At 38.9% G+C, this 16,417-nt stretch overlaps 1 protein-coding gene across 2 annotated transcripts in view; it reads right to left on the bottom strand.

Annotated features, from left to right (window-relative positions):
- LOC105485053 (phospholipid-transporting ATPase ABCA3-like) overlaps positions 1–16,417 on the bottom strand; it is a 178,404-nt gene that overhangs the window by 53,674 nt on the left and 108,313 nt on the right. For both annotated transcript variants that reach the window (XM_071084222.1, XM_071084221.1), the window contains exons 20-22: positions 11,843–12,089; positions 11,490–11,694; positions 5,584–5,800 (exon numbers count right to left, since the gene is read on the bottom strand). In XM_071084222.1, the coding sequence (XP_070940323.1) occupies positions 5,584–5,800; positions 11,490–11,694; positions 11,843–12,089 (669 nt within the window). The remainder of the gene's footprint in view (positions 1–5,583; positions 5,801–11,489; positions 11,695–11,842; positions 12,090–16,417) is intronic.

Below are 16,417 nucleotides of genomic sequence, written 5' to 3'. Positions count from 1 at the left end.
CCCTCAAACCCACAACAGGACTTAATTAACCTCGCCTTCAAGGTGTACAATAATAGAGTAGGGGCAACCAAGTAGCAATGTATTTCTGAGTTGCAATTCCTTGCCTCCACTGTGAGACAGACCTCAGCCATATCTCCAGCACACAAGAACTGCAAATGCCTGAACCGCAGCTGCCAGGGGTTCCTCCAGAACCTCCTTCCCCAGGAGTTTGCTACAAGTGCCAGAAATCTGGCCACTGGGCCAAGGAATGCCCGCAGCCCCGGATTCCTCCTAAACAGTGTCCCATCTGTACGGGACCCCACTGGAAATCGGACTGTCCAACTCATCCGGCAGTCACTCCCAGAGCCCCCAGAACTCTGGCCCAAGGCTCTGACTGACTCCTTCCCAGATCTTCTCGGCTTAGTGGCTGAAGACTGTCGCTGTCCCATCGCCTCGGAAGCCTCCTGGACCATCAAAGATGCTTTGGGTAACTCTTACAGTGAAGGGTAAGTCCGTCCCCTTCTTAATCAATACGGAGGCTACCCACTCCACATTACCTTCTTTTCAAAGACCTTTTTCCTTTGCCTCCATAACTGTTGTGGGTATTGATGGCCAGGCTTCTAAACCCCTTAAAACTCCCCAACTCTGGTGCCAACTTGGACAACATTCTTTTAAGCACTCCTTCTTAGTTATCCCCAACTGCCCAGCTCCCTTATTAGGTTGAGACATTTTAACTAAATTATCTGCTTCCCTGACTACTCCTGGGCTACAGCCACACCTCGTCGCTGCCTTTTTCCCCAGTTCAAAGCCTCCTTCACATCCTCCCCTTGTATCCCCCCACCCTAATCCACAAGTATAGGACTCCTCTACTCTCTCCTTGGCGACCGATCATGCACCCCTTACCATCTCATTAAAACCTAATCACCCTTACCCCAATCAACACCAATATCCCATCCCGCAGCACGCTGTAAAAGGATTAAAGCCTGTTATCACTCACCTGTTACAGCAAGGCCTTTTAAAGCCTATAAACTCTCCTTACAATTCCCCTATTTTACCTGTCCAAAAACCAGACAAATCTTACATGTTAGTTCAGGATCTGCACCTTATCAACCAAATTGTCTTGCCTGTCCACCCCGTGGTGCCAAACCCATATACTCTCCTATCCTTAATACCTCCCTCCACAACCCATTATTCTGTTCTGGATCTCAAACATGCTTTATTTACTATTCCTTACACCCTTCATCCTAGCCTCTTTTCGCTTTCACTTGGACTGACCCTGACACCCATCAGGCTCAGCAAATTACCTGGGCTGTACTGCCACAAGACTTCACGGACAGCCCCATTACTTCAGTCAAGCCCAAATTTCTTCCTCATCTGTTACCTATCTCGGCATAATTCTTCATGAAAACACATGTGCTCTCCCTGCTGATTGTGTCCGGCTAATCTCCCAAACCCGAACCCCTTCTACAAAACAACAACTTTCCGTACTAGGCATGGTTAGGTACTTCCGCCTTTGGATACCTAGTTTTACCATCCTGACTAAACCATTATGTAAACTCACAAAAGCAAACCTAGCTGACCCCATAGATCCTAAATCCTTTCGCCACTCCTCTTTCCATTCCTTAAAAACAGCCCTGGCAGGGCACGGTGGCTCAAGCCTGTAATCCCAGCACTTTGGGAGGCCGAGACGGGCGGATCACGAGGTCAGGAGATCGAGACCATCCTGGTTAACACAGTGAAACCCCGTCTCTACTAAAAATACAAAAAAAAATAAGCCGGGCGAGGTGGTGGGTGCCTGTAGTCCCAGCTGCTCGGGAGGCTGAGGCAGGAGAATTGCGCGAACCCGGGAGGCGGAGCTTGCAGTGAGAGGAGATCTGGCCACTGCACTCCAGCCTGGGCGACAGAGCCAGACTCCGTCTCAAAAAATAAATAAATAAATAAAAAATAAAAAAACAGCCCTAGAAGCTGCCCCCATGCTGGCTCTCGCTAACTCATCCCAACCCTTTTCATTACACACAGGCAAAGTACAGGGCTGTGCGGTCAAAATTCTTACACAAGAGCCGGGACTGTGCCCTGTAGCCTTTCTGTCCAAACAACTTGACCTTACTGTCTTAGGCTGGCCCCCACTCCCATGACTGTATCTCCCTGATCCACCTGACATTCACTCCATTTCCCAGTATTTCCTTCTTTCGTGTTCCTCACCCTGATGACACTTGGTTTACTGATGGCAGTTCCACCAGGCCTAATCGCCACACACTAGCAAAGGCAGCCTATGCTATAGTATCTTCCACATCTATCATTGAGGCTACTGCTCTGCCCCACTCCACTACCTCTCAGCAAGCCAAACTCATTGCCTTAACTCGGGCCCTCACTCTTGCAAATGGACTACGCGTCAATATTTATGCTGACCCCATATCCTGCACCACCATGCTGTTTTATATGCTGAAAGGTTTTCTCACTATGCAAGGGTCCTCCATCATTAATGCCTCTTTAATAAAAACTCTTCTCCAGGCCGCTTTACTTCCAAATGAAGCTGGAGTCATACACTGCAAGGGCCATCAAAAGGCATCAGATCCCATCACTCAGGGCAATGCTTATGCTGATAAGGTAGCTAAAAAAGCAGCTAGCGTTCCAACTTCTATCCTTCACGGCAGATTTTCTCCTTCTCACCTGGTCACTCCCACCTACTCCCCCACTGAAACTTCCACCTATCAATCTCTTCTCACACAAGGCAAATGCTTCTTGGACCAAGGAAAATATCTCATTCCAGCCTCACAGGCCCATTCTATTCTGTCGTCATTTCATAACCTCTTCCATGTAGGTTACAAGCCACTAGCCTACCTCTTAGAACCTCTCATTTCCTTTCCATCGTGGAAATCTATCCTCAAGGAAATCACTTCTCAGTGTTCCATCTGCTCTTCTACTACTCCTCAGGGATTATTCAGGCCCCCTCCCTTCCCTACATATCAAGCTCGGGGATCTGCCCCCACCCAGGACTGGCAAATTGACTTTACTCACATGCCTCAAGTCAGGAAACTAAAATACCTCTTGGTCTGGGTAGACACTTTCACTGGATGGATAGAGGCCTTTCCCACAGGGTCTGAGAAGGCCACCATGGTCATTTCTTCCCTTCTGTCAGACATAATTCCTCGGTTTGGCCTTCCCACCTCTATACAGTCTGATAATGGACCAGCCTTTATTAGTCAAATCACCCAAGCAGTTTCTCAGGCTCTTGGTATTTAGTGGCTCCTGGTTTTACCTCAAACTGCCACCCTTAAGTATCTCTTTAAGTGGATAGAAGATCTTCAGTGACAAAGTACACTCCAATACTTTCACCCTGATGAAGTCCTGTTCTTTACTTTTATACTTACTCTTATTCTCATTCCTGTTCTTATGCCACCCTCTACCTCTCCCCAGCTATCTCCACCACACTATCAATCTCACTCACTCTCTCCTAGCCATTTCTAATCCTTCTTTAACAAACAATTGCTGGTTTTGCAATTCTCTTTCCTCCAAATTCAACGAGGCCCTGACTTACTGCTAAAAAAAAAAAAGGGGGGGGGGGACTCTGTATATTTTTAAATGAAGAATGTTTTTACCTAAATCAATCTGGCCTGGTATATGACAACATAAAAAAATTCAAGGATAGAGCTCCAAAACTCACCAACCAAGCAAATAATTACACTGAACCCCCTTGGACACTGTAGTTGGATGTCCTGGGTACTCCCAGTTCTTAGTCCTTTAATACCTGTTTTTCTCTTTCTCTTATTTGGATGTTGTGTCTTTTGTTTAGTTTCTCAATTCATACAAAACTGCATCCAGGCCATCACCAATAATTCTATATGACAAATGCTCCTTCTAACAACCCCACAATATCATCCCTTACCCCAAAATCTTTCTTCAGTTGAATCTCTCCCACTGGAGGTTCCCGTGCCGCCCCTAATCCCGCTCAAAGCAACCCTGAGAAACATCGCCCATTATCTCTCCATACCATTTCCAAAAATTTTCGCCTCCCCAACACTTTACCACTATTTTGTTTTTTCTTATTAATATAAGAAGACAGGAATGTTAGGCCTCTGAGCCCAAGCTAAGACATCATATCCCCAGTGACCTGCATGTATACATCCAGATGGCCTGAAGCAACTGAAGATCCACAAAAAAAGTGAAAATAGCCTTAACTGATGACATTCCACCATTGTGATTTATTTCTGCCCCAACCTAACTGATGAATGTACTTTGTAATAGTCCCCACCCTTAGGAAGGTTCTTTATAATCTTCCCCCATCCTTAAGAAGGTTCTTTGTAATTCTCCACACCCTTGAGAATGTACTTTGTGAGATCCATCCCCTACCCCCAAAACACTGCTCTTAGTTCCATCGCCTATCCCAAAACCTATAAGAACAAATGATAATCCCACTACCCTTTGCTGACTTCTTTTTTGGACTCAGCCCACCTGTACCCAGGTGAAATGAACAGCCATGTTGCTCACACAAAGCCTGTTTGGTGATCTCTTCACACGGACACATGAGACACTGGCCAGAGATATGCCAGTCCTGAGATAATCTCCCCTCCGGCCAGAAAAATGTCAGCCTCAAGATAACCTCCCCTCCAAACAGAGATATTCCAACCCCACAATAAACTTCTCACCCACACAGAAACATTCCAAGCCTGTGATAAGCTCTCTCACCCTAAAACCAAGATATACTCTGTCTGTAAGAGAGAGGGCTCCTGACTGAAATTGGCCAGAAGCCCCTCTCAGGTTTACGCTCCAAAAATAAACCTGTCTTTGACTGTTGAGCTGCTTTTCATGTTTCTTTCCCTTTTTTTTTTTTTTTTTGGTGACATGATCTTGGTTCATTGCAACCTCTTCCTCCCTAGTTCAAGCAATTCTCCTGCCTCAGCCTCCCAAGTAGCTGGGACTACAGGTGCATGCCACCACGCCCAGCTAATTTTTGTATTTTTAGTAGAGACAGGGTTTCACCATGTTGGCCAGGATGGTCTCCATCTCTTGACCTCATGATCCGCCCACCTAGCTTCCCAAAGGGCTTGGATTACAGGCGTGAGCCACCATGCCTGGATCTTTCTTCTTTTTTTTCAACTCATACAGATCTGGCAGCACAATGCCTAGAATATCACAGGCAGTCAAAGTAAGTTTATTGCTGGCCGGGGGCGGTGGCTCACGCCTGTAATCCCAGCACTTTGGAAGGCCGAGGCGGGCGGATCACAAGGTCAGGAGATCGAGACCATGGTGAAACCCTGTCTCTACTAAAAATAGAAAAAATTAGCCGGGCACAGTGGCGGGCGCCTGTAGTCCCAGCTACTCGGGAGGCTGAGGCCGGAGAATGGCGTGAACCTGGGAGGCGGAGCTTGCAGTGAGCCGAGATTGCGCCACTGCACTCCAGCCTGGGCGACAGAGCGAGACTCCGTCTCAAAAAAAAAAAAAAAAAAAAAAAAGTTTATTGCTGTACATGAAGTACAAAATTTCCTCTAAAACCTAGAATTTAGTTGTCTGTAAATGTTCTTAAGTATCTGTAGGTCCATTACTCCTTACTTATTTACTGCTGCCTTCTGGAGAAGGAGAAATTTTGTGAAACTTCACACTTACTGTTTTCTATTATCTCGCCTATGAGGAAACCAAAAGTGCCTGAAAAGTAGCTGAGTAGGAGAAGTTTGATGTAGGCAGAAGTACTTCCGGAAAACACAAAGCTTATCAGGTACACAAAGGGAATGGCAGACCAGCCATACAGCGTGAAGATCAGCATAGTTTCCAGAATGTGGTAATCCGTGACATAAATATCTAATTTGCGGTATTTTATCACTCCCTGAAACACAAAGGGTACAGAGATAAAGGCAAAGTGAAGGGCAAGTGAAAAAAGAAACTAAGCCAAAACATTTAGAGAAGGAAATAGCAAGTCCTGTCTTTATTTAGCATGGGACTAGTCATTAATTAAGTCAATCTGCCTCTTAAAACATCACTGGTCATTACAGAAATGCAAATCAAAACCACAATGAGATACCATCTTATGCCAGTTAGAATGGTGATTATTAAAAAGTCAGGAAACAACAGATGCTGGTGAGGCTGTGGAGAAATAGGAATGCTTTTACACTGTTGGTGGGAGTGTAAACCAGTTCAACCACTGTGGAAGACAGTGTGGTGATTCCTCAAGGATCTAGAACCAGAAATACCATTTGATCCAGCAATCCCATTACTGGGTATATACTTAAAGGATTATAAATCATTCTGCTATAAAGACACATGCACATATGTTTATTGCAGCACTATTTACAATAGCAAAGACTTGGAACCAACCCAAATGCCCATCGATGACAGACTGGATAAAGAAAATGTGGCACATACACACCATGGAATACTACGCAGCCATAAAAAGGAATGAGTTGATGAGCTTTGCAAGGACATGGATGAAGCTGGAAGTCATCATTCTCAGCAGACTAACACAGGAACCGAAAACTAAACACCACATGCTCTCGCTCATAAGTGGGAGTTGAACAATGAGAATGCATGGACATGTGGAGGGGAACATCACACACTGGGGCCTGTCAGAGGATAGGGAGCAAGGGGAGGGAGAGTATTAGGACAAATACCTAATGCATGCAGGGCTTAAAACCTGGATGACAGGTTGATAGGTGCAGCAAACCACTATGGCATATGTATACCTATGTAACAAAACTGCATGTTCTGCACATGTATCCCAGAACTTAAAGTAGAATAATCAACAAAACAAAAACTTCAGCCCTGGGGATGGGCATTGTGGCTCATGCCTGTAATCCCAGCATTTTGGGAGGCTAAGGCTCAGGAGGTAGGGACTGCAGTGTGTTGTGATTGTGCCAGTGCACTCCAGCCTGGGTGACAGAGTGAGACCTGTCTCAAAAAAACAAAACAAAACAAAACAAAACAAAAAATCAAAACCTTATCCCACGAGGATGAAGTAAGTTATTTTTACCTCTTCATCAGAGGGCATTCCAGTGAGCAGAGCCACTATACTTTCCTTTATTATTTTCTTTTCTACTTGGAACAGTTATTGCAATAATACTGGCAAGTTTCCCAGAAAGTAGATTATTTCTCCAAAGACACGCTTTCTCCAAAGATTTTTTTCTTTGACTACATAACTTACCTATCACTCTACCCACTGCTATGCACCTTTAAACTGAGCCACCAGGTTCTATTCTACTTCCCCACTTCTCCCTCACATTCACCAAAGCCACTAAACCAGACAGTGGAACACAAAATTAGAATGGATGGTGGTGGTGGAGAGGAACCTGTAGCTGTGAAAAGAAATAAATTTCTGGCAATTTATATCTCATTACTTAATAGATATCACTTCTCCACAAATGACAAGATGGTCCCTTTGGGCAATTACATGATTATGTAGCAAGACAAGCAAGAAGTAAATAGTAAGATTAAGCTAAGAATAATCATTATATTGACTGATGTTCTTGGTGGTGGTAGCAAAAATAAGAGAAGATTTGCGGGAAATAGATGAATCCAGTCCCTGAAGCTATGTAAACCTAAAAGAATAAATAAAATGAAGAAATCAAATAAAAGTTAGCGTGACCTAGGAATTTCTGTGTTCAAAGTCTTATGATCTTTCAATGTCACAAATCATAACCTATTTCAAAGAAAAGCTGAATTCCGGGCTGGGTGCAGGGACTCCTGCCTGTAATCCTGGCACTTTGGGAGGCCAAGGCAGGCGGATCATGAGGTCAGGAGATCAAGACCATCGTGGCTAACACAGTGAAACCCCGTCTCTACTAAAAATACAATAATAATAATAATAATAAAAAAATAAAAAATTAGCCAGGCGTGGTGGCAGGCGACTGTAGTCCCAGCTACTCGGGAGGCTGAGGCAGGAGAATGGCGGGAACCCAGGAGGCGGAGCTTGCAGTGAGCCGAGATTGCACCACTGCACACCAGCCTGGGTGACAGAGCAAGACTCTGTCTCAAACAAAAACAAAAACAAAAACAAAAACAAAAAAAACGCTGAATTCCTTGTTGGATAAGTAAGTAATATAGTTGTTCGTGGACAAGAGACTCATGCATTGTGAATATTTAGATTCTACTCAACTTAATCTACAAGTGAAAATGCAAACAAAATTTTCAAGTAAATATTTTAACTTCTTTATTATGAAATATACCACATATTCAGAAAAGTATATATAACATAAATGAATTATCATAATGAATTATCACAAAGCAATTCCCTGGGAAACTACTACAATGCCAATACCCACAGAAGCCTATCAGAAACTCCTCCAATCCCTGTAAAAGTAACCACTATTCCTGGCACTATTAATCTGCTTTCTGTGTCTATGAATTTACCTATTTTGGACATTTTAAGTAAATGGAATCATGCAATATATGGCCTTTTGTCCCTAGCTTATTTCAGTTAGCATAATTTTTTAAGGTTCATGCAAGCTGTAGCAGGTATCAGCATTTCATTCTTGATTATGGTTAAGTAATGTTCCATTGTATTGTATTGATATACCATATTTTATTTATCCATTTATGATATTTGGGACTTTCATTTTCAAGTATTTAAAAAATTGATGTTTGCAGTTCTCTTGGGTATAAATCTAGGAGTGTAATTGCTGAATCATATGGTAATTGTATGTTTAATTCCATTTATGATATTTGGGACTTTCATTTTCAAGTATTAAAAAAATTGATGTTTGCAGTTCTCTTGGGTATAAATCTAGGAGTGTAATTGCTGAATCATATGGTAATTGTATGTTTAATTTTTGAAGAACCACAAAACTGTTTTACATGACAGTTGAAACATTTTACATTTCTTCTTTTGTTATCCTAATGATTTTTGTTGTAAAGTCTGCTTTGAATATTATTAAAGCTATACTAGTTATCTTTTAAAGAAGCTCTTTCATCATTTTATTTTCAAATTATTTGTGTCAATGAACCTAAAGTGAGTCTCTTGTAGGTATCAGACAGTTAGATTATGTTTTTGGAATCATTCTACTAATGCCTACTTTTAATTCGAGTTTAATCCATTTATATTTAATGTAATTACCTGTAAGTTTTTCTGTCATTTGGTTATGTATTACATCATTATATTTTTCCATTCATTTATTCTGCCATTTGTGTTGAATAGATATTTTTGAGTGTGCCATTTAATTCTATTGTCTTTTCAGACTCCATGTAGTTGGGTTGTTATATTAGTGGTTGGAAATTACAATAAACATCCAATTCATAACAATACAATTTAGATTAATACCAACTTAATTTCAATATAATACAAATATTTTGTACCTATATAGCTAACCTCTCTGCCTTTTATGCTATTATTATCACAAATTACATCTTTATACCTTGTGTGTCCATCATGATAGATTTATAACTATTGCTTTACACAGATGCCTTTTAAATGAAAAAATATAAGAGCTATAAACAAAAATATATTAATACTGCATTTTACATTTATCTATGTTTTTACTTGTCTGGTATCCTTTATTTCTTCATTTGGATTTGAGTTACTGTCAAGTGTCCTTTCATTTCAGACTGAAGAATTCTCTTCAGAATTTCTTGTAGGGCATGACTGCTAGCAACAGTCTATTAGTTTTTTTTTTTTTAATTTGGAAATGTATAATTACTCCTTATTTTCTTTTAATGTAAAAAGAACATTAAACATAAGATTTACATTCTTAATACATTTTTAAGCGTAAAATATATGATTGTTAACTGTAAGTACAATCTTTTACTACAAATCTCTAAGGCTTATTTATCTTGTTTGAGTGAAACTTTATGCTCACCGATTAGTAACTTTCCATTATCCTATTCTCCAAGCCCCTAGCAGCCACCATTCAACTATTAGATTTTATACATTTGACTATTTTAGATATATCATGTAAGTGGAATCATGAAATATTTGATTTTCTGTGATTGCTTTATTTTACTTAGCATAATGTCCTCAAGATTCATCCATATTGTAGCAAATGTCAGAGTCATCTTATTTTTTGTTGTTGTTGTTGTTCTTTTTTTTGAGATGGAGTCTCATTCTGTCACCCATGTTGGAGTGCAAGGGCATGATCTCGGCTCACTGCAACTTCCACCTCCTGGGTTCGAGCGCTTCTCCTGCCTCAGTTTCCCAAGTAGTTGGAACTACAGGCATGTGCCACCACATCCAGCTAATTTTTGTATTTTTTAGTAGAGACAGGGTTTCACTAGATGTTGGCCAGGCTGGTCTCAAACTCCTGACCTCAGGTGATCCACCCACCTTGGCCTTCCAAAATGCTGGGATTATAGGCGTGAGCCACTGTGCCCAGCCAGAATCATCTTATTTTTAAAGTCTGAATAATATTCCATTGTATGTATATACCACATTTTCTTTATCCATTCATCTGCTGATGAATGTTTAGGCTTTTTTTTTTTTTCACATTTTAGCTATTATGAATAGTGTTCAGTGAATTAGGAGTGATGGTAGGTCTCTGAGATCCTGATTTGAACTCTTTTTGATAAATAATCAGAAATAGGATTGTCTGATAATATGGTAGTTCTATTTTTAATATTCTGAGGAACCACCACATTGTTTTTCATAGCAGGGGCACCATTTTGCATTCTCACCAACAGTTGGCAAGAGTTCCAATTTGTACAAACTTTACCAATACTAGTTATCTTTTTATAAAATCTTTTTTTAAAAAAAGTCATCGTAATAGGTGTGAGGTGATTATCTCATGGTTTTGACTTGCATTTCCCTGATGACTAGGAAAATTGAGCAAATGTTCATATACCTGTTGAACATTTATATCTTCTCCTGAGAAAAATCTATTCAATTCCTTTGCCCATTTTTAAATTAGGTTATTTTTTGCTATTGAGTTGTAAGAGTTCCTTATATATTTTGGATATTAACCCCTTTTAAGAGGTATGATTTATAAATATTTCCTCCCATTCTGTAGATTTTTCTCTTGACTGTACTGATTGTTTCCTTTACTATGCAGAAGCTTTTTAGTTTGATGTAATCCCAATTTTCTATTTTTGCTTTTATTGCCCGTGCTTTTGGGGTCATAAAAAAGAATGTTTCCCCTATGTTTTCTTCTAGTAGCTTTATAGCTTCAGGACTTACATTTAAGTCTTCATTATATTTTAAGTTGATATCTGTATGTGGTGTGAAATAAGGGTCTAAATGGATTCTTTTGCATGTGGATATCCAGATTTCCCAACACAATGTATTGAAGAGACTGTTCTTTCCCCATTGTGTGTTCTTGTCACCTTTGTAAAAAATTAACTGATGGTAAATGCATGAGTTTATTTCTGTACTCTATTTTTTTCCATTAGTCTACATTTCTATTTTTATGCAAAGAAGGTACTTTTTAAACTAAGAATATGGTGAAATTTCTACCACCAGACTTTTGCAATGTGTTTTCCAAGGTAATAAGCAAAGATGGTTTATTGACAAGAGCTAGATTTCACAACCATTAGAATAGTAATTTTCCAAGAGGTACAAAAGGAAAACAAACCCTCAAGGAACTTCATTTCACACTCACCATTACTAAGCAGCAGGAGGCAAAGAAGATGATGAAATCACACAATAGGGCAGAAAGCCAGTACACAATGACAGAGACACCACTCACAAACTGGATGTGCTTCGCCTTAGTGGTTCTCTCAGTCACCGTCAGGAGACAAAAACCATTGATCAAAAGAGCCATGCCAAATTGTAAATTTATGGCCAACTTTTGTCCACTTTGAAGCCTACAAAAGAAGACATATCAGGAAATCAACACAGCAGAAAATACAGATTTCAATCAACAGCTATTTTTATCATATAACTGTAATCAGATAAAGTGGAAATAATGTATTTAAAGAGTAAAATTGAATTCAAATGAAAAGAATAACATACTCTTCATTTTCTTCAATATCAGGGAGTGGCTGAGGTTTGTTGGAGACTGTTAAGGAAGCATTGGCACCAGAAAGTGACTTGAAAAGAATGTTGTCTAACACTGCCAGGGCCACAGATGGTGAATGATATGCTTCATTGTTGAACAGAGCAGTAAGCATTACCGTATTTGCCTCCGACTCAATAGAAAGTGCAATGATACATAAACGAATACAATCTTTTGTTTCCCTCAGGTACTTCAGTAGGTCACCTAGGATCAGAAAACAATATTGGTCAGTGTGTCCACAATACAGATAACCTATAATATAGGCCAGAGAAGAGGAACAGATAATTTTACTTCTCGTCACCTTCAATTTTCCCATAATGACTACTTCAAACATTTGCGGTTCCCCTCCAGCACTTTACTTCATCATTACATTCCAAGCTCTCTCACTTTATAGCCTATGTCCTAAACTACTACTTCACTGAGAAAACATAGACTCTCTCAACTTACTTATCTATCTTATACTGATTTATAAGTGGTTTCATTTATAGCTTTGCTAATCTTACAGCAGACAAAACCTTCCTCTGGAAAGCACAGAAGCTAACTAAAAACATTTAAAAATATCACCTCATTAAGGATATTAGACATCTAGGAAAACTATCAACATTTGGGAAGAATGGAAATGCACTGAGATGAGTCCAACATTCTACATTCTTTTTTTCTTTGAGACCTGTATAGATTTGTAAATGGTAGAGGTACCTTAGTAAACCCTCAGGCTCTCTGTGGGGCTCAAGAAGGGTAATACCCTCACAGAAATAGTGAGTAAGAAATAAACCAATTCTTTCTTTAAGAGATCAGGTCTCACTGGGTTTCCCAGGCTGGAGTGCAGTGGGAAATATTCACAGGCATGATAATAGTGCACTACAGCCTCAAATTCCTAGGCTCGTGTGACCCTCCCATGTAAGTCTCCCAAGCAGCAGGGACTACAGACCCTTGCCACCATGCCCAGCTTAATAGACACATTCTTATAAAAATTTAAACCCAGCCTCAAATTACTTCAATCCATGATTGGATTTAGATCTTTCCTTAATCTTCCTGCCAGAAGTAAAACTGAATCTCCTCTGGAGAAGATAATCTCATGCAGAATCTTCATAATTTTCATACACAGTATCTGGCATTGAATTAAGAAATTATCAATTCCACTAAAAAAGAGAACCAAGAGAAAGCACAGACAATAGAAACAGATTCATTGATGACCCAGGTAGCAAAGATAGAGAATTTACCAGAGAACTGGAGTCCATAGAAATAATCAAATGTTTATGTCAGAATTAAAAAACACATTAATTACAATTAAGAAGTTAATATATAACTATAGTGGGTTGAGCACAAATAAAGTGTAGGTCAGGGCACTGGAAGACAAGTGATTAGAATACTCAGACAAAAGCACAGTGGATGGAAAACAAGAGAGAAGACACACATCACCGATGTCAGGAATGAAACAGAGAAAATCACTACCCATCATGCAGACATAAAAAGGATGATAAAGGAATTCTATGGTTAACTCTACACAAATGTCACGGCTAATTTTATGTATCAACTTGACTGGGTTGAGGGATACCCAAGTAGCTGGTAAGGCATTATTTCTGGGCATGTCTGTGAGGGTGTTTCCAGACAAGATTAGCATTTGAATCAGTAGACTGACTAAAGCGCCTCACCAATGTGAGTGGCCATCATCCAATCCATTGAGGGACCAAATAGAACAAAAGGGTGAAAAAAGGGCAACTTTTTTCTCTTCATGAAGGAAAATGCACCACCTATTTTCTCTGCCCTTACACATTAGCACTCCTGATTCTCAGACTTTTGGACTCTTGGACTTACACCAGTAGCCACCTTGGTTCCCAGGCCTTTGGCCTCAGACTGAATTACTGGTTTCCTGGGTATACAGCTTGCATACAGCATATTATGGGACTTCTTGGCCTCTATAATCACATGAGCCAATTCCTCTAATAAATATTTTCTTTATACATTTATCTCTCTCTCTCTCTCTCTGTCTCTGTCTCTCTCTCTATATATATACACACACACACACACACACACACACATATGTATCCTGCAACTTTGATGAACTCATTTATTAGTTCTAGAAATTTTTCTTGTTTGTTCTTTGGGATTCTCTATGTAGACAATCACATCATCTGCAAATAAGAGCAATTTTCTTTCTTTGTGATCTGTATGCCTTTTGTTTCCCATATATATATATATATATCCTGTTGGTTCTGCTTTTCTAAAGAACTCTAATACAACACATAGATTTGATGACTTAGATGAAAGGGACCACTTCTTCAAAACATACAACTACGACAACTCAATATGAAGTAGATCATTGAATAGCAATAATTATTAAGAAAATGTAATTCTCAACTAAAAATTCCATAAAAAAGAAGTCTCCAGGCCCCAATATTTTCACTGAAGAATCATATCAAATGCTTAAAGAAGAATAAGCACTAATTAGACACAACATATTTTAGGAAACAGAATCAGGAACATTTCTCAATTTAGTTTATAATGAAACCACACCAAGACAGTACAACAAAAGTAAACTACAGATAAATATCCTTTATGAATATAGATGCAAAACTCCTTAATAAAATATTAGACAACAGAATTCAACAATATATACAAAGAATTATGCACCATGACCAACTGGAATCTATTCCAGGGATACAAGGCTGGTTCAATATTTGAATATCAATTAATGTCACCCTCCATATTAATAGACTAACAAGGAAAACTTACATAATTATACAAATCTGTGCAGAAATAAGCACTCATGGTTTAAAAAAAAAAAACTGAGCAAAATAGGAGTAGAGCAGAACTTCTTTAACTTTATATAAAGCATCTAAAAAATTCCTTACCGCTAACATTATACTTAGTGGAGAAAGACTGTATACCTTTTTTCCTAACACTGGAACAAAGAAAAACAATCAGTCTCACTACTCTGATTCAATATAGTGATGGAAGTTCTATCCAGTGTAATAAAGTATAAATGGGAACCAAAAGGCATACAGATCACAAAGAAAGAAAATTGCTCTTATTTGCAGATAATATGATTGTCTACATAGAGAATCCCAAGAAACCAACAAGAAAAATTTCTAGAACTAATAAATGAGTTCATCAAAGTTGTGGGATACATGATAACCATATAAGAATAAAAAATAATTATATGCTAGAATAAACATCTGGATACCAAAATTAAAAGGGTAATACCATTTACATTAACTGAAAAATGAAAGATTTAGGCACAAATCAACAACCTATGTGCAGGACTTGTATGCTGAAAACTACAAGCGCTGATGAAAGAAATAAAAGTTCTAAATCAATAAAGGGACATCCTACATTCATAGATTCAAAGACTATACTCAGTAAAGATGTCAATTTTCTTCAATTTACTATACAGATTTAATCCAATTTCTGGCAAATTTCCAAGTTTTTATGCAGGTATAGACAAACTTATTTCAAAATGTATATGGAGGAGCAAAGGAACTAAAATAGCCAAAACAACTTTTAAAAACAAGAATAAAGTGGGAGGAACCAGTCTACCAGATTTCAAGTGTGCCACTGGTTGAAGGAATAGATACATAGATTATTGGAATAGAATAGAAAACCCCAAAATAGACCCAAACATGCCCAACTCTTTTTTGATAAAGGTGCAAAATAATTAAATGAATATCATCATTCAGAAATGGAGCAATTGCTGCCGGAGCAATTGGAGATGCACAGGCACAAAAATTAACCTTGACTCAGATATCACACCTTATGCTAAAATTAAGTCAAAGTAGATAATAAATATAAAATGTAAAGCTATAAAACTTTTAGAAAACTGTAAATCTTTTTAGGAGAAAATCTTCAAGATTTAGGGCTAGGTGGAGAGTTCTTAGACCTAACATCAAAAGCATGATCAATAAAAGAAAAAAATACATTAAACTTTATAAAAATTAAGAAATTTTGCCCTGAAAAAAAAATTGTTAGGGTGATGATAATCTACAGCATGAGAGAAAACAATTTTAAAAACTGTTTAAAACTCTATAGTAAAAAACATCAAAAATTAAACTAAAAAATAGGGAAAATTGATAAACACATTTCACTGGAGATGATGTTCAAATGGAAAATAAGCACATGAAAAGATGTAGAAATGCAAGTCAGGGAAAGGTAAGTTGAAACTACAGTGATATCCCACTACTCACTTATCACAACGGCCAAAACAAAAATAGTGACAACACCAAATGCTGGTGAATATGCAGAGAAACTGGATCACTCATACATTGCTGAGGGAAATGTAAAATGACACAGTCACTCTGGAAAGCAACTAGGTAGTTTTTTAGAAAACTAAACATGCAACAGCCCTGTTGCTAGAAAAAATTTAAAAAGAAGCTATGCCCAGTGTTCCCCTTACTTGTTGCAAGTAATAAAAATCCCCATGTTGAGTTTCCTAGACAGCAAAAGACAATTGTCTGTCAACAGACAACCCACAGAACAGGAGAAAATTTTTGCAAACTATGCATCCAACAAAGATCTAATATCCAGCACCTACTAAG

This window comes from Macaca nemestrina, chromosome 18 (assembly GCF_043159975.1).
Source record: "Macaca nemestrina isolate mMacNem1 chromosome 18, mMacNem.hap1, whole genome shotgun sequence".
NCBI classification, from domain to species: Eukaryota; Metazoa; Chordata; class Mammalia; order Primates; family Cercopithecidae; genus Macaca; species Macaca nemestrina.
This window is presented reverse-complemented; position numbering and strand designations above follow the sequence as displayed.